At 42.0% G+C, this 24,562-nt stretch overlaps 1 protein-coding gene across 4 annotated transcripts in view; it reads right to left on the bottom strand.

Moving 5' to 3' along the window:
* The window catches only part of CRLF1 (cytokine receptor like factor 1), a 269,795-nt gene that overhangs the window by 97,141 nt on the left and 148,092 nt on the right, over nt 1-24,562 (bottom strand). For all 4 annotated transcript variants that reach the window (XM_075331305.1, XM_075331304.1, XM_075331306.1 and 1 more), the window contains exons 2-3: nt 13,821-14,099; nt 3,033-3,162 (exon numbers count right to left, since the gene is read on the bottom strand). In XM_075331305.1, coding sequence (XP_075187420.1) covers nt 3,033-3,162; nt 13,821-14,099 — 409 coding nt within the window. The remainder of the gene's footprint in view (nt 1-3,032; nt 3,163-13,820; nt 14,100-24,562) is intronic.

The raw sequence follows: 24,562 nt of genomic DNA on the forward strand, positions 1-24,562 counted from the left end.
GTGACACATGGCTGTAATTAGGGACTCTACTCTAACAATGTGGTGCTCTCAGCTTATATAGCAAGTACTTCATGACAGTTTCCCTTTAAGCATTATTTATTACCATGTTTACTTTGTTGTTCTCTGTATACACAGCACTGATCCAAAGCCTGTGTATACAGATTAGGAAGCAGTAGCATTTACCCGCTTCCTCCTGTGGACCAGGTGAATATGTGATCATTGAGTGTAGTGAGAGAGGAAACACATTCTGCTCTGCTATGTAGTCAGGTGGCTAAAATTCCCAGCAAACTGGTGTTAATGTACTAGTCAACTATAACAGTGGAAAACCTTATGGGGAGCATAATGTGTAAAATAAATGAAATAAATGAATAAAAAATAAAAATAAAATGTACATAAAACAAAACTTAAATAAAAGAGATCTTGTCTGTCTGAATCACTTTTTCTAAACTTTTCCATTTGGAAAAAAAATGTCCAATATATAAAAATCATTTTTACAGAAAAGTGGAACACAATTTGAAACGTTTATGGTCCTTTATAGCCGTTTAACGATAGATACAAAAGTGAAAAATATTTCCTATTTTCGTTACATTTTCCTATTATATCAACAACAAAAAAGAGAATATAAAATATACATAAAAATTAAGCCTCGGGTATCATGATAAAAAAAGGGGAAACATTATTTTAACAACTACACAAGAAAAAAACTTACAGCGAATTTATGATAAAATCCGAACATGTACCTCGACAGAAAGGGAGATAATGACCCAGTAATGATCTGGTTAACCATTGCTTTAACAGACTAAAGGCTGCTTTACATGCAGCGACATCACTAGCAATATTGCTGGTGAAAGCACCCACCCTGTCAGTTGTGCGTCATGGGCAAATCGTTGCCTGTGGCACACAACATCACTAGGACCTGTCACACGTAATTACCTGCCTAGCGACGTTGCTGTGGCCTGCGAACCGCCTCCTTTCTAAGGGGGCATTACGTGCAGCGTCACAATGACGTTACACGGCAGCCGTCCAATAGAAGCGGAGGGGCGGAGAGCAGCCGAAAGAAAGACATGCCCACCTCGTTGCCGGAGGATGCAGGTACGGTGTTGTTCCTCGTTCCTGGGGTGTCACACGTAACGATGTGTGCTGCCTCAGGAACGATGAACAACCTGCGTCCTGCAACAGCAATGATATTTGGGATTAGAACGACGTGTCAATGATCAACGTTATCGTTAATGAATTATCGTCGGGGTCACGTTGTTTGTGACGCTCATCCGGCATCAGTAACGATATTGCAGTGTGTGACACTTATGTGCAACCTAAAATGATCGCAAAAGCGGCCAAAATCGTTTGCCGCGGAGAGGTCGTCCTAAAACAAAAAATTGTTCTCTTCTAATTAGCGATGTTGTTCCTCGTTCCTGCGGCAGCACACATCGCTATGTGTGACACCGCAGGAGTGACGAACATCTCCTTACCTGCCTCCACCGCCAATGCGGAAGGAAGGAGGTGAGCGGGATGTTTACGTCCCGCTCATCTCCGCCCCTCCGCTTCTATTGGACGGCTGCCGTGTGACGTCGCTGTGACGCTGCACGACCCACCCCCTTAGAAAGGAGGTGGATCGCCGGCCACAGCGACGTCGCAGGACAGGTAAGTCCGTGTCACGGACGAGGGTAAGCGAGGTTGTGCGCCACGGGCAGCGATTTGCCTGTGTTGCACAACCGACGGGGGCGGATACGATCGCTTGCGATCTTGCTAGCGAGATCGTAGCGTGTAAAGCCCGCTTTAGGTAAGTATTTTTGATCATTAGCGGTCGTTCGTACGTTTCACACGCAACGACGTCGCTAAAGAGGCCGGATGTGCGTCACGAATTCCGTGACCCCCAACGACATCTCGTTAGCGTTGTCATTGTGTGTAAAGCTCAGTTTAGACTGTGTTCACATCTGCATTGGAAATCACAAGGAGATCCATTGTTACAGGTTTAGGCCTCCTTCACACGTCCATGTCTCTGGTACGTGTTTGGTCTGTTTCCTCATGTGCTGGAGACACGGGCACACGTAGACCCATTACATTCAATGGATCTGTGCTCACGTGCGTGTTTTGCCATGGATCATGTGTCCTTGTAGAGCATACGTGTGCCCGTGTGGTCCACACATAGACATGTCCGTTTTTCTTCGGCATCACGGGTGTCACACGGACCGCACACGGACCGCACAGATGTGATCCATGTGACACGCACCAGAGAAAAAACACATGTGCCTGTGAAATAAAAAGAATTTATGTACTCACCTTCTCCAGCACTGCTGTCTCTGGCGCTGCTGTCACTTGCTTCTGACCCCCGCTCATTATGCTCATTGCATATTCACTCCACTGCGAGCCGGAAGCAGCAGCAGCAGGGAGTCAGCAGGGCGGGAGACCATAGATCAGCACCACGGACAGCAATGCCAGGGACAGGTGAGCAGAAAGTTCCCGTTCTCCGTGTGTTATCATGGATAACACACGGAGAACACACGTGTGCTATAAAAATGGCACATGGAGGGCAATACTCACCTTTGACACGTCCGTGAAAAACGTGCGTGATTTTCACGGACGTGTGATGGAGGCCTTAGACAGATATTTCAGAAAGAATAACACTGCATGCAGCATTATTCCTCCAATCTAAATAAACTATGATAGAATTCAACAGACCATGGAGTCCATCCTAGGAAAGAGCTGACACTTTGTCATGGTTCCATTATAAAATGTAAATGTAAACAGTCTAGATGTGCCCTACCTACTGTCTCCTTCCCCATTACACTGTAGATTGTAAACCAGGGAGGCACTTGCCCCTACATACCAATCTATCACTGTTAATTTTTTTTTTATTGAAATTCACATAAATATTGTATTTGTAAATGCTTTTCACTTGTGCTACACCATGAAATCAATGGTGCTATAAAAATAAATAATAATACATATTTAAAAAAGGTTAAAATAAAACATATTCCTATTCAATTACAAAGCACAAACATTTATTAGATAACTTTATGACACCCAAATACCTGAGCTTGTACTTCAAAGTGTAATTGGTGTGCAGATAGGTCTCTCCTTCACTGCCAGGAGCCCACTTGCAGGTTAAATCTTTCATATTCTTTGACCAGCATGTTATATTGGTTGGTTTCTCTGGTGGCACTACAACAAGGAATTTAAAAAAATGAAATATTTCATGTTAGAAACCAAATTGAATATCATTTGTTAGTTTAGATTGTGTTACTTAATGTATAGCCCAATTATGATACTATAATTAAACTAAAGGGTACAAGTTAAGAAGAAATTGTTTGTTTCCAGCACAGACACAAGATGACCTCTAATACAAAGAGCCAGAATAAGAAATAATTTATTTGGTTACTCCTTTGACTAATACATATTTAATAGATTGGGATTGAGGTGTAAGGTGAATGTCCTCTCTTAACCCTAGAACGCATAGCTGGGGCCTCGCAGGCCTGCTAGGTCATTTGTTTTCTATGGTAGATTGAATTGCTTGTGCGTTCTAGGGTTAAAAGCATTTTATTTTAACCTATATAGGTTTATTCTGTATATTTTTGTCCATAGCAATTAAGGACAGATAAGGGTACTTTACACACTGCAACATTGCTAGCGATTACTAGCGATGTCTAGCGCGATAGTACCCGCCCCCGTCGTATGTGCAACATTTGGTGATCGCTGCCGTAGCGAACATTATCACTACGGCAGCGTCACACGCACATACCTGTGCAGCGACATCGCTGTGACCGCCGAAAAATCCCTCCTTCAAGGGGGAGGTACGTTCGGCGTCATAGCGACATCACCGCGATGTCACTAAGCGGCCGTCCAATAGAAGCGGAGGGGAGGAGATGAGCGGGACATAACATCCCACCCACCTCCTTCCTTCCTCATTGCCGGTGGACGCAGGTAAGGAGATGTTTGTCATTCCTGCGGTGTCACACGTAGAGATGTGTGCTACCGCAGGAACGACAAACAACATCATACCTGCAGCAGCAATGATATTAAGGAAAGGAGCGACGTGTCAACGATCATCTTTTTTGGACGATTTTGCGATCGTTGATCGTCGCTCCTTGGTGTCACATGCTGCAATGTCGCTAACGGCGCCGGATGTGCGTCACTAACGACGTGACCCCGACAATGTATCGGTAGCGATGTCGCAGCATGTAAAGCCCCCCTTTAGATGCTAAAATTCTTGCTGAAGAGACAAATTGATATTGGCACACAGGTTCACATAGATCGGTGCATTGGTGCCACACTCCTGATGAAGCCACATCCTGTGCCGTAATGTGTGGGCTTCACTACTCCCTCCCTTTCTTTTTTAACTTTTCAGGTTGCTGCCTCATGGGTCACATATCCATCTATGATCTGCTTTCTTGATTTGGTATAATTTTTTCTTTATATCTTCCCCAGATTTCATTTTTTCTTTTCCACTAAGTCAATTCTAGTTGAATGATTCTTTTTAGATTCATAATTCTTTGTTGTGTATTGCTGTTGCATCATGGGTTTTTCCTATCTGTAATGCTTTATGGTCTGTATTTATCTACAGTAGATATTTAGCTTTAAATTTAGCAACCTGACAAATACCTATTTTTAGCTTTATTTTGTGAGTGTTTGGGAGTTGGTTTATGCCCCCTTACCTATTGTGGTAAGGAGCCTAGTATGGCCGGTTTCACACATCCGACATTTTGCCGCTTTGCCGGATCCGTCACATTCCAGTACAGTGCAATACAATACAATGGCATCGTGGCAAGCTCTGGTCACATGCTGTCATGTGACCGGAGCATGTGACCAAAGCTTGCCGCGATGCCATTGTACTATATTGCACTGTACTAGTGTGTGATGGATCCGCCAAAGCTGCAAAATGCCGGATGTGTAAAACCGGCATATCTCAGCCAAAAGTATTCCCCCTACTTTTTGTTTTTAAATGTTTTTATGCGTTTTTCTGTGCACCCACATTATTTTTTAATATAACTAATTATCACCTTCCAATCTGGTTATTATTTTTCTATATACTTTAGTTCATTCAAGGTTACTTCAGCCACTTATACACCCTCACCTCCCTCTCCTGAAGGCAAAGGGTGGTCATACTAATTATCGATTTTAGATTTCTCTTTTGTTTATTCACTTTGGTAACTGATAAAATACACTGTTTACACTTTTATATTGTAAGGCACTATTATTTTGCAGCACTTTTTCTACACTTCCCTAAAACGTTTGTACAGCACTATGTTTAAGATAGAAAAGAAGAAGCTATAGCTATAGTTTACTTGGCAGATGGTGGCTTATTTGCCAAGAAAAGTGGATTAAATAGTGATAGACAGCTCAACCTTCCATAGCATCCACTAAGGTAGCCCCAGGTAAAAGTCAAATGAAATGCATTAAGAAGTAGTGAAAAGCTAAGACTTGTTGAAATTCTGAGTCCTTTGACCTGGGTAACAATGTTATTTTAAGCACAGTTGGTTTTGCTAAAATAAAATAAATCTCGTGAAATACAGCCACATTCCACAGAAAGAGATCTTCTATCACATTACGTATGAATCTGTGATGAAAGCTTTCCCTTGTGTTTTGTGTTTCTTCCAGTGATAGTTCAATGAGTTTTAATCCCCTGTCATAGTATGCTGACATAAGGGTATTCTAACACGTTATCTAGTTTGTTCCCTATGGATAAATTTAGTTGTACATAACCTAATGAATATTCTTCACACTACTCATGTCCCCGTAGAAGAGTTCATTACTTGAGAAAGTTTACAGGGTATAAAACTGATATAGTCTATTTATGCAGTAAAAATAACACAAATGTAAAAAAATGAAGATAAGTTCATTGGTTTATGGGACTTTTCCATAACAACTAAGTAGGCATCATTTATCAAAACTGCCCTACAGAGGAATTGGCTTTTTGCTTCTAGGATAAAATCAGATAGAAATAGTGTTTTATAGGCACCAGTAACAAAATAATATATATGGACAGCCTGTGAAAAAAATAAGTGAAAATGTATATTGTATTGCATAGTGATGGCAGACAAACAAAATGAAAACTATGTAAAAAGCAAAAAACTGAGTATTTTTGCACATAAATACAGATCCCCAAATATACCAAATGGAGGGATCTGAACAAACTCTCCATTAGCCATAGTATGGGTAGATATAATAGGATAGATGTAAGGGTAAAAAGTCGCAATTAGGGATGAGCAGAAATGTACAAGTTCAGGTTCCCACCCCAACTTGACCCTGGACCCCAAACCTCATATAAGTCAGTGGGGAACCAAACTTTGGCTTTGTAAAATGGCTGTAAAATGGTTATAGTGAGAGCTAGGGGAAACAAAAAGGGGGCAATTGCCTTAGAAACATGTGACTATGGAATAAATTTAAGAAAAATGTGGACGCCCACTTATTTTTGATAACTAGCCCAGGTAAAACAGACAGCTGCTGGCTGAAACCTTCAGCTTTCTTCTTTACCTTGGCTGGTTATCAAAAGTAGAGGGCATCCCACGCTGTTTTTAAATGATTACTTTAAATATCTGTATGAAACAGTGTGGGGTCCCCCCTATTTTTAAAGCCAGCCAAGGTAAAGCAGACAGCTGGGTGCTGGTATTATCAGGCTGCAAAAGCCCATGGTTATTTTACCCTTCCCAGTCTAAAAGTTGCAGCCATCAGCCGTCCCTTTTAGATGAGACACTTTTGTTCCTTTACCAGGCTCTATCTGATTGCTCTGCTCAAGTCCAAGAGTTAGTAATGGAGAGGTGTCTATCTATCTATACCTTTTTTAGATATATTTACATTATTCTATTGGATATCCTGCCAGTTATATTGGCTGTATACTAGTGCCACTATTTGACCTAGGAAATGTGTTGTGAATCTATTGTGCATTTTTAAATGTTTTTATTTGTCTTGTTTATGTTGTTTGTTTGCTATATAAATGTTTACATTGTTTAATTTCAGGAAGTGCAATCAATCTTTTGTATGTTACTTTCCTCTTTTTTTTAAATTGCACATGTTTTACATGTATTTTGGTTAGCACAACATAAATATGCAGGTTATGCACACTGCATTCTTATTCTTTTGTATCCATATTTATACACCAATAGTCTAAAATGTACATGATCAAATACAGTTTCTTAGGTTAAAAACTGCAATTTTTCTGTATAAATTGGATGCAATACAGATGATCCATATGATATTGGCTCTCCCACACACCCACAGACCTAAATAAGCAAGTCTCAGCAAAAATACAGAAGAGAACAGAATTATGTATGCAGCAGTTTTGTTAACACAGACACTGTCTCTGTAAAAGAACCATCATTTGATAAGCTTATATGAATTACAATGGTAAGTGTGCTGCCCAATCTTTATGTTGACAGCACGCGTCCATATAAGCTTGTCTGATTGAGCCCTAAAGCTAAGGCCTGCTGGCACATAGCAAAAAGAGCAAATAAAGTTAGGGACCATCCTATTTGAGTACACCTCATGGTCGGATATCTTCCACACTTTTTTGAACAAAATAAATACCCTATGTTTTTTACATGTATTACTACTATTTATTTACTTACTGCAGGATATCTAGCCATTGTTTTTATTTTTTCAAAGTGAGAATGTGTATTTACACATTGCACTTATACTAACATTATTGCTGGCCCATAATTTAGGTGTTGCTTTAGTTTTTTATACATGCTACATTTCAGGGAGGGACTACTACCTTTTGGCTTTGCACTTTAGTTATTTAGTTTTACGCAGGCTGGTGTAAAACATAGTCAGGCCTCAGTCCTGCTCTTCTCCCTGTCTTTTGGTAGGCCTGCTGGCATATAGTGAGGTGACTTACTAGAGTTAAGGACCATCCTGATTGGGTACACCTTGTCTACGTTTTCGTGTAATTTATAGTGTTCCTGTTCTAAGGAGAGGAGGTGATAGGATTAAAGGGGGCTTTACACGGTAGCGATATCGCTAGCAATTTCTAGCAATAGTGACCGTGTAAGTATCCGCCCCCGTCGCACATGCGATTGTTTGTGATCGCTGCCGTAGCGAACATTATCCCTACGCAGCGTCACACGTACTTACCTGGTCAGCGGCATCACTGTGACTGCCGAACAATCCCTCCTTCAAGGGGGAGGGACGTTCGGCATCACAGCGACGTCACCGCAACGTCACTAAGCGGCCGGCCAATCAAAGCAGAGGGGCGGAGATGAGCAGGACATAACATCCCGCTCACCTCCTTCCTTCCTCATTGGGGCTGGCGGCAGGTAAGGAGACATTCCTCGCTCATGCGGTGTCACACATAGCGATGTGTGCTGCCGCATGAGCGATGAACCACAACGCTAAACAACCCTTACCGATTTTTTACTTTGGGACGACCTCTCCATGGTGAACGATTTTCACCATTTTTGAGGTCGCCTAAGGTCGCTGGTAAGTATTACACGCTGCGATATCGTTAATGACGCCGGATGTGCGTCACTAACAACTTGACCCCGGCGACCAAACATTAACGATATCGTAGCGTGTAAAGCCCTCTTAAGTTACTAAAGAAGATGGAGTTGAGATGGATCTTTGAGTTAGACAGTTTGTCCCCTATCGGTTTAAATATTGAAGATGAACAGGGCCTTCTTCTCACCGACTAGGGTCCCTGGCATTTCCATGTACTTTTTGGTCATTATTTATGGATGTTTTTAATTGTTCATTTTTGTCCCCACAGTACTGAATGAGCATGGAGACAGAGGATGGTGGCATGGTATGTATGTCTATGTCCCCCTCCTCTTTCCCCATGTTCTTCTTATTTGTCTCGGATTTTTGTAAGAATTTTTTTAAAAAAATAAAAAATTGTTTAAAAGAACTGAAGTCCTCAGTGGTTGATACCTTTTAATGGCTAACTGAAAAGATGGTAATAATAGCAAGCTTTCAAGACTACTCAGGTCTCTTCATCAGGCATGAAGAGACCTGAGTAGTCTCAAAAGCTTGCTATTATTACCATCTTTTCAGTTAGCCATTTAAAGGTATCAACCACTGAGGACTTCAGTTCTTTTTAACAATTTTTACCTCTACTGGCTAACACGGTACAAAGATATATATTTTACCTGTTTAAAAAAATACTATGTGATCTGATGCTATATAGGAACGTGGAACGTATGGAATATGCTTTCTACCTTTATTATCATCTTTGTAGCTCTAGTGATATCATATGACGATATAATGTTATATGGGTGAGCTGATGATATATGTATATCAATATGAATTTGGGGCTATATTTAATTTCCTCTCTAACCACGACTATTGTACGATCTTTTGTACATTATTATAGGTTCTTAAAGCTATATTCAACTTCGTCTCTATCCACGACTAGATTAGAATAAAATCAATAATATAAAATAGATTGCTGGAATGACGTAAATAAATTGTTTTTTGGAAACAGGTTTCCCCCCTTTTTTAAAAACAGTATATATTATGATATGTGATTACATTATGCGTCTCCTCTTTAACCACAACTAATGTGATAATATTGACTCTTGGTAGATTTTTTTAAATGATGTATAACAAATGTATTTTGTGATATAGGAATGTATTATGGATTCCAGTATTGTTATGTATGTTGATATTCTGTGGGTATGATCTGTTTATACATTATTGATATGACAGAGCTGGGGTACATGTGCAATTAAAACAGTAACGATATCTCCGATAAACATGGAGTTTGATATGAGGTCTGGATGTCCCTGGAGCGTTACTGCGTCTGAGCATGGAAGCTGCCTGGATTGCTCTGGGAACAACTATAAAGCCTGAACGATACTATCGGAGGAGGTCTGCTTGCAAAGAACTATGGGTACTGGATCTCCATGACAACGATGCAATCCAGGAATGGTGCCGCGATTTACATATGTATGCAGTGTTTCTATGATATCTGTGTGTACTGTAAGTCTATTTTGCATTATATTGTTATGTCTTTAACATCTGATGAGATGTAGCTATGTCAGATTGCTCTATTGTAACATTGTTTATGTTCGAGATTAATTTGCATATGGGGATGTGTGATTGATTTTAATTGATTTACATCTAATTGACATTTGTATAAATACTAGACAGCTGAGATCTAATGCTATGCTTGACAAAGACAAACCTATGTCGAAACGTTGCATGTTTACTTCACTTTGATGGAATAAAGAAAGGAAAGAATCTGCACTCAGAAGGACGCTGTTATTCGTTTCTTTACATGGTATGTGGCAACAAATGATCCCTTGATACTGGACGGGCGTCCCATTGCCACCGTGTTGTTTGTGTGCTACACAGGCAACCATTGACTATAGGTGCTGCAGTCTGATGTGTTTCTGTCTCTCTCTGTCTGTCTCTTTCCCTATCTGTCTCTCTATCTCTTTCCCTTTCTGTCTATCTTGGTGTCTTTCTTTCCCTGTGTCTGTCTATTTCTTTCCCTGTCTTTCCCTGTCTGTCTCTTTGTCTGTGTCTGTCTCTTTGTGTCTGTCTGTGTCTGTCTGTCTCTGCCTGTCTCTGTCTGTCTGTCTCTTTCCCTGTCTATCTCTCTCTTGGTCTGTCTCTCTCTTTCCTTGTCTGTCTGTCTCTTTCACTGTCTGTCTGTCTCTTTCCTTGTCTGTCTGTTGCTATCTCCTTTCCTGTCTGTCTCTCAATCTCTTTCCCTGTCTGTCTCTCTATCTCTTTCCCTGTCTGTCTCTGTCTGTCTCTTTGCCTGCCTCTATTTCTTTGCCTCTGTCTGTCTCATTGCCTCTGTGTGTCTCTTTCCCTGTCTAGCTCTTTCCCTGTCTGTCTGTCTCTTTCCCTGTCTGTCTCTTTCCTTGTCTGTCTCTTTCCTTGTCTATCTGTCTGTCTCTATCTCTTTCCCTGTCTGTCTCTTTATCTCTTTCCCTGTCTGTCTCTCCAACTCTTTCCCTATTTGTTTCTCTATCTCTTTCTCTGTCTGTCTCTCTATCTCTTTCCCTGTCTGTCTCTCTATCTCTTTCCCTGTCTGTCTCTCTATCTCTTTCCCTGTCTGTCTCTCCAACTCTTTCCCTATTTGTTTCTCTATCTCTTTCTCTGTCTGTCTCTCTATCTCTTTCCCTGTCTGTCTCTCTATCTCTTTCCCTGTCTGTCTCTCTATCTCTTTCCCTGTCTGTCTCTGTCTGTCTCTTTGCCTGTGTCTGTCTCTTTGCCTCTATCTGTCTATTTCCCTATCTAGCTCTTTCCTTGTCTGTCTGTCTCTTTCCTTGTCTATCTGTCTGTCTCTATCTCTTTCCCTGTCTGTCTGTCTATCTTTTTCCCTGACTGTCTCTCTATCTCTTTCCCTGTCTGTATCTCTATCTCTTTCCCTGTCTGTCTCTCTAACTCTTTCCCTATTTGTTTCTCTATCTCTTTCTCTGTCTGTCTCTCTATCTCTTTCCCTGTCTGTCTCTCTATCTCTTTCCCTGTATGTCTCTCTATCTCTTTCCCTGTCTGTCTCTTTGCCTGTGTCTGTTTCTTTGCCTGTGTCTGTCTCTTTGCCTCTATCTGTCTATTTCCCTGTCTAGCTCTTTCCTTGTCTGTCTGTCTCTTTCCTTGTCTATCTGTCTGTCTCTATCTCTTTCCCTGTCTGTCTGTCTATCTTTTTCCCTAACTGTCTCTCTATCTCTTTCTCTGTCTGTATTTCTATCTCTTTCCCTGTCTGTCTCTGTCTGTCTCTTTGCCTGTGTCTGTCTCTTTTGCCTATGTCTGTCTCTTTCACTGTCTTTCTCTCTCTCTGTCTGTCTCTTTCTCTGTCTGTCTCTGTCTGTCTTTTTCCCTGTCTGTCTGTGTCTGTCTCTGTCTGTCTCTTTTTCTGGCTGCATTGTAACACGCCAACATTCAATTTAAGGGTGTGGCTGCGCATTGTTCTGAAGTTCTGGCTGCGCTGTGGCTCCCAGCTCCATTAACTTTAATGGAGGCAAGTTTTTGGCGAATAAGTGTAAAGCACAGGGTTAAAATTTCCCCTCAAAACATAATCTATGATGTTCCCTGAGTCAAATAGAGTATCTGTGCAAAATTTCATGATTGTACATGTGACGGTGCAAATTCCTTTAGCGGACATATATACATACATACATACACTCTTTATATAATAATTTTGCCCTATAGCTAACAAAAACATTTATGGTAAATGTGAAATTAAAAAATATCAGTTTCTCACTATTTAGATACTGACCAGCATGCAGATATACTACAGTTTCAGTGAGAGAGGCTCAGCCCACACGGCTACAGTCACACTCAGTACACTGTAACAACGCCCAGGCACATTGACTGACAACTGATTCAGGAGTGCATCAGTGGAGAGCTGGCTGTCAGTCAGTGAAGGGGCATGGTGACAGCAGCCACTCACTATGTACTGAGCTGCACCTCTATGACTGAGAGCCAGAAGCGGTGGGGTGAAATACATTTAATTTCTCTTGGTAGCCAAGTTTTCATCCGGTGGGTGCACAGTTTAACAACGATATTAACTTGTAGACTAATATCATATCTTTAGGTTAATAGCGATTTTTGACATGACACATTCCCTTTATTAACAATAAACTATATTAAGTACTCTACTGAGATGCAAAGGAGCCAAGCTACAAGAAATATCTGATTGTGTTTCACTTTCTTAAAAATTTCTCACACCCATTGCTACATTTTAAATTATTATTTAAAGATTTCTGCTCCATACAGCTTCGCTGCTCCTGAATTTCCATGACAATACTTAAGTTCTGTGTTCTTCTTATTCAGTTTCACTACAGGGAACATATCTGGATCTACCTCTTCATGCACAAAGTGAACATTATAAATTGATTAAACTTGAAGTGCTGATATAAGCATAAAAATGATTGACTCCAAAGACATACAGATAGGGACTTTAGATGGTGAGCCCCAATGGGGACAGTGTTCCTGATGTATGTAAAGCGCTGTGGAATATGTTAGCGCTATATAAAAATAAAGATTTGATTTTTGATTTGAAAGATGATACCATAGATGTGGATGGTAACTTGAGTCATTTCAATGTGCCCATGATAACAGTGACTTTCCAGACCTCTAATTAGTAGTGATAGTTATGGGGAAACAGAAGCAGAGTTAGTGCAGGATAAGGGCTTAACTTAATTTAAGATAATGGTCATTTATATAAAACTTTTGGGAAGAGGTACATTAAAGGCCACGTCTCACTATGCGACATCGCTAGCGACATCGCTGCTGAGTCACTTTTTTGTGACGCAACAGCGATCTTGCTAGCGATGTCGCTGTGTGTGACATCCAGCAACGACCTGGCCCCTGCTGTGATGTCGCCGGTCGTTGCTGAATGTCCTGGACCATTTTTTGATCTTTGCTTTCCCGCTGTGAAGCACACATCACTGTGTTTGACAGCGAGAGAGCAATGATCTGAATGTGCAGGGAGCAGGGAGCCAGCTTCTGCGGATGCTGGTAACCAAGGTACACATCGGGTAACCAAGCAAAGCGCTTTGCTTGGTTACCCGATATTTACCTTGGTTACCAGCGTCCGCAGCTTCTAAAAGCCGTCTCCCTGCTCCCTGCACACGTAGCCAAGGTACACATCGGGTAACTATAAGCAAAGTGCTTTGCTTAGTAACCCGATGTCTACTATGGTTACCAAGCACAGCGTCATTACACGGGTTGCTGGTGGCAGATCTCTGATCGCTGTGGAGATCTGCCTGATTGACAGCTCACCAGTGACCATGTAGCGACGCTCCAGCGATTCCTGCCAGGTCAAATCACTGGTGGGATCGCTGGAACGTCGCTAAGTGTGACGGTACCTTAAGACGTATATCAAAGCGTAACTTGGCCATTATATTTTCTAAGCCTGAGAATCAAAGACATACATCCAACATAAAGACATGAGCCCGCCAGGATTCTCCCGTCTTTGCTGTGACACACCAAGTTATCTCCTGATTGCTGCTTGGATCCATTCAGATTATTCAAGGCCACGCTCAAGGCTGTGCTGTTCAGTATCTTATACAGCTCTGCTGGGAGCCTTCTCCCATTTAGGGTCCAGAACAGATCATCTGCCTTCAGGTTTAAGTCAGCTTCCACTAAGCAAGATGCGATTAGTGATGATCCTATCATTAGTGTTGGGTCTTGTGGGGAAATTGCAGCAGGATCTGTAGAAAAAAGGTGGATAAATATGTTAGAAAACAGACATAGGAATAGGTGTTAATGGAATTTTAGTTAAGTAGGGATTGTTTGCATGGGGTAGAAGCAGATCAGCAAGTGATTAGATTGTTGATATTCCTTTATGTTTATATGTACCCATTTCATTTTACAAAGCTATAAGGAGATATTTTAACATTGTGCCTCTAAAATAATAATGACCAGTAATTAAAAACTATTAGGTAACAACATTCAACATTATTATCAGTAAAATAAGTTAAAACTACAGTTGACAGGTCATCTCTAGGAACCAAGTAAACAGCTGCTATCACTGGTGAAAATGGTAGAAGAGGGCCTAATTCCTTGGGATGTTACTAATTACAAAATAATTGACATCCTCCTATTATATGAATCTGATGGGTTGACTTGACACTCTTGGACAGTATCACCCCACACTGGTTAAAGCTGGCCATATACTAATAAATACAGACATGTTGGTAAATGAAACAAAATCTTTAATCAATGACCAGCTTAATTTTTTAACCCTTCCCCCTTATCACCTTGAAAATGTAATGCACTATATAATAACGGACTAAAACATACTTAGAACATACAGTATCCATATAATTTGTAAAACATAAAAATTAAAATTAGAATATAATTTAAAAGGGAATTCTGTAATATGTGGACTTTTAGTTTGGGACCTATTGTTATGTGGTTATGTAAGTATTTGTTAGGCACATCAAATATTATCCTGCATATTATTTACATGAACAAAAAATAAAAATAATATTACTTTGCTGTGAAAAAAATCAAGATTAAAACATCTAAGTTTAGAGTTTCTCTCTAACAAGTTACAAAACTAAAGAAAATAAAAAATAAATTTCAAATTTATAAGATGACAAAGTGATCTAAGACCTGGTATCATATCCCCATAAAAAGAGTTAACATCATACTATGATATAGGCACTTTAAAGTACTCTTTATGTGAAAAACAATATCTACAAAGACATTTTTTAAAAAAAAAAATGTATGTGTTAGGGTATGTGCGCACGCTGAATTTTTGGTGAATAAATTTTCTGCACCAAAATCTGCATTTTGTGGAAGAAAAAGGCATAAAAAAGTGTGGGGAGTTTTGGTGCATTTTTGGTGCTTTTTTGGTGTGTTTTTGTGCAATGTGTTGTTTTAGGGAAATCATTGGCTGTTAGAGCGACAAAACACAGAAAAACAAAATGCACCAACATTTGACATGCTGATTCTTTTTTCTGCACCCAAAACTGCAAGAAAAAAGAAGGAACGTGGGCACAAAATTTCAGAATTCTCTTTGACTTTACTGACATAAGATAGACATGCAAATTTGGGCAAAAAACTGCAACAAAACTGCATAAAAAAATGCATAAAAAAATTGCAACATGCGCACAAGACTCAAAGGGGTTTCCCAAGAAATGTAATAAAATAAATGAAATAAATATTACACATTTAAATATTAAATGTTTTTCTAATTACCTGTAGTTAGCAAACAGGTTTAATTTATGTAGTGCACTCTGTCAGGATTTTAAGGATGGCAAATGCCAGGACATGCAGTAGAACGGGCTTTGTGAAGCATGAGACAGATGCACTAAAAAGCTGGGTTCACACTAAACGACAGCGACAACGACGTCGCTGTTACGTCACCATTTTCGGTGACGTAACAGCGACCTTGTAAGTCGCTGTTATGATCGCTGCTTAGCTGTCAAACACAGCAGAAGCAGCGATCATAACGTCGCTGTTCTACATGTGCAGAGAGCAGGGAGCCGCGCTTAGCGCTGGCTCCTTGCTCTCCTACAGTACACATCGGGTTAATTAACCCGATGTGTGCTGCAGCTACATGTCACAGTTCAGAGAGCAGGGAGCCGCGCGCACTGCTTAGCGCTGGCTCCTTGCTCTCCTTGCTACAGTATACATCGGGTTAATTACCCGATGCATACTGCAGCCACATGTCACAGTGCAGGAGCCGGCACTGGCAGCAAGAGCGGAGGCTGGTAACCAGCGTAAACATCGGGTAACCAGGGAAAGGTCTTCCCTTGGTTACCCGATGTTTACGCTGGTTACAGCTTACCGCAGCTGCCAGACGCCGGCTCCTGCTCGCTTCATTTCGTCGCTCTCTCGCTGTCACACACAGCGATGTGTGTGTCACAGCGGGAGAGTGACGACCAAAAAATGAAGCTGGACATTCAGCAACGACCGGCGACCTCACAGCAGGGGCCAGGTCGTTGCTGGATGTCACACACAGCGACAGCGACGGGACGTCGCTGCAACGTCACAGAAAATGGTGACGTAGCAGCGACGTCGTTGTCGTTGTCGCTGTGTGTGACACCAGCTAAACTATCAGGCTGATTGAGGTGGATGTTTATTATCAGTCAGCTTAAGCAAGATCCTTATCTTCTCCTCTACTCCACTCTGCTGAGTGTCCTGTCAGGTTAACTGTGGAGAAGAATGAGAGTTCATGATGTCTGACAGGATGCTACATTGATGTGACCATTGTCTCCTGCTTCACACAGCCCTTCCTACTCCATGTTATCTTAATCTAGGACAAGTTGTGATTGATTGTAGTTGCTATCTTTAAAATCCTCACAGAGTGAACTTGATAAAGAATACTTTTTTGATAAATAAAGATATTAAGAAAAATATTTAATATTAAAATATTAATATTAAGATAATAATTAATTTATTTTATGTTTTAAACTTTTCTTTTATTGAATTTATAAAGATTTTAAGAACAAGAGAAAAAGAGTACTTTGCAAAAACAATACAACTTTATTGGAAAATCCCTAACAGACACAGGATAAAATGGTGTTATAAAATCAATCACAAGAGAGTGGAGAAGAAAGGGGGAACTGAGGCCATGTAGTTGGAAAAAATGGTTTCCAGATAGAATGTGTTATGCAATGAAAAGCAAAATAATAAATAAATGCGGCAAATAACAGAGCCCAGAATGAACCTCAGAATATGGGCAAAGCAATAAAGCCATAAATAGAGAAAAAACGTCATCGGCAATGTATTATAGATTTCATTCTGGAAAAGAGTTGTACAGACACATATGCCATGTAATAAGGTGCAAGTGCAAAAAAGGTGCAAACAAGGAATGTCCCTAGGCCATCAAGAACCCCCAGACAGGATCATATGACCACCAACGCGCGTTTCGCTACGGGTTGCACTTTTCTTCAGGGAGGGAGATCCTTGATTGTACCTTTTATAAAACACCATTTTATCCTGTGTCTGTTAGTGATATTCCAATAAAGTTTTATTGTTTTGGCACAAAGTACTCTTTTTCTCTTGTTCTTAAAATGTAATTTTCAGTAGTGCATACACCGGTCTAGCTATACCAAGGCTAGCCAGGTGATAATATGGTTAGCTCAGTTATGAGAATGTTGTTTCTAATGAATTTATAAAGAGAAGAAGAAATACAATCACAAATCACGAGCTGTGCTGATATATATGTATAAAAGAAGTCACTGAGGAAAGGGAAATAACAGAAGATATTAACTTTTTACTAAAATCCTAAAAGCTATTTACAGTAATATACATAACCGTAATTTGTCCATGCTGAGTGTAACAAATCAGTCATAAAAGTTGACAAGGAAGAAAAAAGAATAAAGAGAAAAGCAAAAAAAGAAGAAAAGCAGAAGCCCAAGAGAAGAGAGGGAGAAAGGAAGAAAAAGAAAACAATAGGGGAAGGCTTTCAAGGGTGAGACCTAAAGAGTGTAGGTCGGTTTTCACCGATAAAGGCCAGATAGTCATCCAACTTTCCAAATTCCATCCAATAAAACCAGGTTTTGTAGAAACATTCATGTTATCAATCGTAGAAGTAAGTTCTTGCACGAACATCACCTCCTTTATTCTGCTAAACCAGAGGGAGATTGGCAGAGTGGTATCTTTCTTCTAGATCAAGGGATGCATACTCTTGTAGATCAAAAGTCATAATATCAAATGCCTACAGGTTTTTAGAGGGATGATAGAGTGATGGAGAAGGACAAGAGCCAGGTCCAGTCTGAAATGAGATGAGTAAGTTTACCTATCACTTTCTACACTCTCCCCAAAAAATTGAAGAGAAGCTTGCAGGGAAAAAAATGTGTAACATATCACCCTCCTCCTCCCCAAATCTCCAATACAAGATCAAGCTTATGGAAAATAGAGTGTAGGCGAGTAGGGACCCTTTGCAGCTCAATGAGTAATTTATAGCCGGCCTCATGAAAACAGGAACAGATAGATGAATTATACCTTAAGGTGAAGATACGCCTCCACTGATCATTTTTTGGAGAGAGGCCCAAATTGACTTCCCACTAAGTTTAAAAATTCGTGTTAGGTAGGTCTGAAGGTTCAATCAGCAAGGAGTATGAGATTAAAAAAGTGTGTTTTAATAGTCCCATGTCTGAACGTGCAATCTCAAAAGGCGTCTTGTCATTATTATAAAAAGGTCTAGCAGGGAGTGAATTGTTGTGAATATCATCAGAGATGGAGCTGTTGCCGAGAGTGTTTCTGGTGGCTAGTGCTGGTAGTGTCTGATTCTGCATCTGTCGCTCAGACAGATGTAGGGGATGATTGCTGTTCCAGGAAGCCTATGGAGTCCAGCAGGGGAATAAATGAAGGCAGTTTCTGTCTAGCCTTTGCCGGTGATAATTGTTTCTGTTCCATAAGAAAATGTCCTGAATTTTCTCCTCCAGCTTTGAAGCTTTACCTTTCCCTGTAGGTTCTGTTTTTGCATTTTTTATGCTCCTTTTTGCAGTCTCCAGGAATGATTTCTGCAGCGGTTGTTTTGTTCCCTTGCATCGGTTTTGTTTCCATGTCATCCTGGTCTGCAGCTATGCCTGATAAGTATTTTTGTTTTTTCCTTCTGAGATTTAATTAGTTCTCATACACCTTTTTGTTTCTTGCATGTGAATAAGAGCTCTACCTGCACTTTATTTGGAGGATGATTTATTCCCAGCAAGAAAGGGAGTTTGCTCCCTGTCTGATCTAGAGTTTGTATTTTTTTTGTATCTCATGAATTTGGACAAGAGTTCCTGATATAGTGGGATGAAAGATTGTGTGATTTTTTTAAAGGAATTTTTGATTATCAGGTGTTGGTATTTTTTATGGTTTTTACTGGCTGCAACCAGCAAATCTATCTTATCCTTTAGTATCTAGGTAGCAGGGCCTCACTTTTTGCTTAACCCTATACTTTCCATCTGTGTATTATTTTTTTTATATCACCGTCATTATATGTTGGGGGCTTGTCTCTTTCCTTTGGGGCTATTCTGAGGCAAGTCAGGATTCCTCATTTCATCTTTGTGGTTGGTTAATTCTCCGGTGGTGATGAGGTGTCTAGGTTGGTTAGGAACGCTCCACTGCTATTGCTAGTTGTGTTTGTGCAGTTAGTGAATTGCAGCTAGCTAAGTTTCCAACTGCTCTTGTGCATTATCTTCCATAATTTTTTATGGTTTTTTTGCAAGATCTTTTGCGGTCTCCTGACCATAATGCCGGCGTCACACGGTACGATATATCGGGTGATATGTCGTCGGGGTCACGTCGTTAGTGATGTACATCCGGCATCGTTAGACATATCGTACCATGTGACACCACCGAATGACTGTGAACGAGCAATAATACTTACCTTATCATTGCTTGTTGACACGTCGTTCATTTTCAAAATGTCAGTCCTCCTTCTGTGCGCCGGTTGTTCATTGTTCCCGAGGCAGCACACATCGCTCCGTGTGACACCTCGGGAATGACGAACACAGCTTACCTACGTCCCGCCGGCAATGCGGAAGAAAGGAGATGGGCGGGATGTTACGTCCCGCTCATCTCCGCCCCTCCGCTTATATTGGCCGGCCGCTGTGTGATGTCACTGTGACGCAAAACGTCCCTCCTCCTTCAGGAAGAGGAAGTTCGGCGCCCACAGCGACGTCGCTCAGCAGGTAAGTGCATGTGACGGGGGTAAACAACTTTGTGCGCCACGGGCAACTAATGGCCTGTGAAGCACAAACGACAGGGGAAGACGATCGCACGATAGATCGTACCATGTGACGCCGGCATAACAGTGAATGATATAAGTAGGAAAGATGACCAACTCTTGAGGTTCCCAGGGGAGAGGGAGTAGGAAGGCTATTAAAGGGCGCTATCTCTAATTATTAATGTCAGCTTCAACAATTAATAATTAATAGTTCAATAATTTCAATAATTATACTGGCTAGCTCACCAATATCTTAAAGGGGGTTCTGCCATTAATAACAATGTTTTGAAATTTTGAATTTCAGGCTCCATATTTCACCATCCACTACATCTTTGAGAGTGAGACTACCTTAATTTTAGCATATAATTAGCATATGATTAGTTATGCAGATTCTTGTCATGCTATTGCATTATTACTGTTTTCCTCATGGAATTTGAAAATGTTTTTCTTTCTATATACTACAAATTACAACCTCTTCTCACATTCCTTAATAGCTCAGTGTTTTATTAGGTTGATTCCCAAACAAAAGGTCACTGGTGCAAATCAAGGAGCAGCAATAAAGAAGGTTTCTCAAGAAAAGAGAAATATCACCATCCAACTCGTCGACAGCGGTCTCTCGGCCAAGAAAATTGCCAAACTTCATCATGTGGGTGCCATGACAGATGAAAGATTATGAAATTAAGTCCGTCCATCCATTCAGAGGCCAAGAGGGGGATGTCCAGGCAAAATAGGAGTCAATAAGTTAGCAGAAAAGTGGATTACCCAAAATAGGGAATATAGAAGAAAAAAGAGTTAAGCTTTAAGAACGAACTGTGGGATAAGTAGAGCAGGCAAGGGAAGCCATAATCATGGGATCAGTTTTAAAGACTTTCACCAAGGACAAGTTCAGCCAAGGAGTCGCTGTCAAAGGGATATTTGTAAAGCCTTGCATGATCCCAACCCGGGCTTTTACTCTACCATTCCTACATGAATACAGGATTCTAGAGTAGTATTAGGTTATATAATAAGATATAAGATCAGAAATTATGCAAGGATATAGGAAGAAGGAACCCCAAGTGGAAGAGCTTGAATGATCTATGGAATCCGCAGGAAGATGTTCACTAAAAAAATTTCACTCCTTCCAAGCAATGTAAAAGCATTTCTCCTCTACGTTAAGCAGTTTTCCTGTACCGATAGGAAACGTATTACAGTAGTACAGTATTAGCTTATGTCTCTTGGTAAAAGTATCCTTAAATATCTTATAGCAGCATTAGCCCATTTTAAGCTGAAGGCAGCTTTCAGAAGCACTAAAATAGAGGTAGAGGTGTCGATGTTCAAAGCCCTTGATTTTGAAAAGTTGATTTTAAAATTTACATGGATTTCTGCCATCAAGTTTGTGAGTGAAGTGGCCTGATTATTAATGAAGAAAAGCAGATCATGTGTTTAGACTACAATCTTGTAAGGAGTCCTAAAAATACAAGTGTCCATAATGTTCATGTTGGGCCAGACCCTTTTGAGGTAAGGATCCAATGAAAGTGTAAAAATTAAAGGAGATAGCGAGCACCTTTTGATGAGTGCTATTGTATCTAACAAACTCCTAAAGGCCCCGTCACACTAAGCAACATCGCTAGCAACATCGCTGCTAACGAACAACTTTTGTGACGTTGCTAGCGATGTTGCTGTGTGTGACATCCAGCAACAACCTGGCCCCTGCTGTGAGGTCGTTGGTTGTTGCTGAATGTCCTGGGCCATTTTTTAGTTGTTGCTGTCCCGCTGTGAAGCACAGATCGCTGTGTGTGACAGCGAGACAGCAACAACTAAATGTGCAGGCAGCAGGAGCCGGCTTCTGCGGAGGCTGGTAACCAATGTAAACATCGGGTAACCAAGAAGCCCTGTCCTTGGTTACCCAATGTTTACATTGGTTACCAGCATCCTCCGCTCTCACTGTCAGTGCCGGCTCCTGCTCTGTGCACATGTAGCTGCAGCACACATCGGGTTAATTAACCCGATGTGTGCTGTAACTAGGAGAGCAAGGAGCCAGCGCTAAGCATTGTGCGCTGCTCCCTGCTCTGTGCACATTTAGCTGCAGCACACATCAGGTTAATTAACCCGATGTGTGCTGTAACTAGGAGAGCAAGGAGCCAGCGCTAAGCATTGTGCGCTGCTCCCTGCTCTGTGCACATTTAGCTGCAGCACACATCGGGTAATTAACCCGATGTGTGCTGTAACTAGGAGAGCAGGGAGCCAGCGCTAAGCATTGTGCGCTGCTCCCTGCTCTCTGCACGTGTAGCTGCGTGCGGTGGTAACCAAGGTAAATATCGGGTTGGTTACCCGATATTTACCTTAGTTACCAAGCGCAGCATCTTCCACGCTGCGCTGGGGGCTTGTCACTGGTTGCTGGTGAGCTCACCAGCAACTTGTGTAGCCACGCTCCAGCGATCCCTGCCAGGTCAGGTTGCTGGTGGGATCGCTGGAGTGTCGCAGTGTGACATCTCACCAGCAACCTCCTAGCAACTTACCAGCGATCCCTATCGTTGTTGGGATCGCTGGTAAGTTGCTTAGTGTGACGGTACCTTAAGACAAGACTCAATTTACCTTTATGCTGGTAGTCGGCTTTGTCTAGAGGGCAGATATCCAATGTAGCTTGTTTGACTTTAGGCTAACACCACAGAGTGTATCATTCATGAAGGTCCAGTTTACCCTATCTAAAGCCCCCGTCAGACACATTGAGATCGCTAGCGAGATCGCTGAAACGTCACAGGTTTTGTGACATATCAGCGACCTCGCTAGCAATATCGCTGTGTGTGACAAGCAGCAGCGAGCAGGTTCCTGCTGAAAGGTCGCTGAACGGGACAAAACGATCAGGACCATTTTTTGCTTGTTGGTCTTCCACTGTGCAGCACGCATCGGCGTGTTTGACGGCGGGAGACCAATGAGCGCCCAGCGTCGGACTGGCTACTGGAGTAATGCCAAGCCTGGATTCAGTTACCTGCATTGCAGTCCGGAGCTCTCACCTGAGCTCAAGAGTGCAGCCTAGACTGCACCGCGAGCGCTGAGTGATTGATTCCCCAGCAATTGTAGTTCAGTTAATGACAGCTGAAGACATGCCGGGTTCATCTCCGGTGCTCTCACCTGAACTCCAGATTGCACCCCGGCCTGTCCCCAGCTGTTATGAACTGAACCGCAATCACCGGGGAATCAATCACTCGGCGCTCGCGGTGCAGTCCTGCAAACTCTGAGATCAGACCAAGCTGCTGCTGAGAGCTCCGGAGTGCAAAGCAGGTAACTGAATCCAGGCCTGGCATTACAGGAGATTCCTCCAGTAGCCAGCAGGGAGCTGTCGTTACACAGGTCGCTGGTGGCTAATAGAGATGAGCGAACCGGTCCCGGTTCGGCTCGAGGCGGTTCGCCGAACGGGGGGTCTGGCTCGAGTTCGGCTCGTCGAACGTTCGACGAACCGAACTAGAACCAATAGGCTATAATGGGAGGCAATCACAAACACATAAAAATGCATTATAAATGTACACAAACAGTTAATAAACATTGCCATAACACTTACCGGTCCTCGCGATCCCTTCTGCACTCTGTCTCCTGCCGCTATTCCATCCGATGATCGCTGAATCCTCCCGGTGACCTGCACTGCCAGCAGAGAAGCAGGACCTATCGTGACGTCAAAATAGCCATGTGACCAGTCACGTGGCTATTATCTCATTGGCTACAGACTGGTCACATGACTATGACACGTCATGTAGGACCTGCGAGTGCATCTCTCCGGTACACGGTGCACATATGTGTATCGCCGTGTACCGGCGACATGCTCTAGCACACGGTCGACTCCCCGTTCCGTTAGGGACCGGCTGACACAGCCGGTCATTAACGGAGATCACCGTTGCCATAGCAACGCAGTTAGCGGTGACGTCACCGCTAACCGCGGCTCCGGGAGCACCGTTGCTATGGTAACGCGTCTGTCAGCGTTACCGCTGTTACCGCTAGCAGCCAGCAGTGATCACTCACGGAGTGAAGGCTGCACGCTGCTTCCCGATTGTAGTGAGCATTGTAGTTAGGATGGAGGTTCCCCAGCCCCAAGTGATGCCCCTCACTACAATCGTCACTACTACTACACTAGAAAGAAAGAAGACAGAAGAGCAGGATCGTGGAGGGCTGACAGGGGTAATAAAGATGGAGTCTCTAATGTGTCTGTGTATTTATTTCTATTAAAGTATTTTTTCTCTGTGTGGTGTCTTTTTTTAACCCTTTATTGGAGATTCTTAATGGCCGGGTCAAACGTGCCTGACATTAAGAATCTCTGGCTTAATACTGGCTGGTAAAACAAAGCCAGTATTAACTCATGATTACCCAACAAGCCACCCGGCTCCAGGGCTGTTGGAAGAGTTGGATACAGCGCCAGATGATGGCGCTTCTATGAGAGCGCCATTTTCTGGGACGGCTGCGGACTGAAATCCGCAGCAGAGGCGCCCACAAACCTCGGGCTAACCTGTGCTGCGGATTCCAATCCCCAGCTGC

The sequence above is a fragment of the Anomaloglossus baeobatrachus genome (assembly GCF_048569485.1).
Source record: "Anomaloglossus baeobatrachus isolate aAnoBae1 chromosome 1 unlocalized genomic scaffold, aAnoBae1.hap1 SUPER_1_unloc_5, whole genome shotgun sequence".
NCBI lineage: Eukaryota > Metazoa > Chordata > Amphibia > Anura > Aromobatidae > Anomaloglossus > Anomaloglossus baeobatrachus.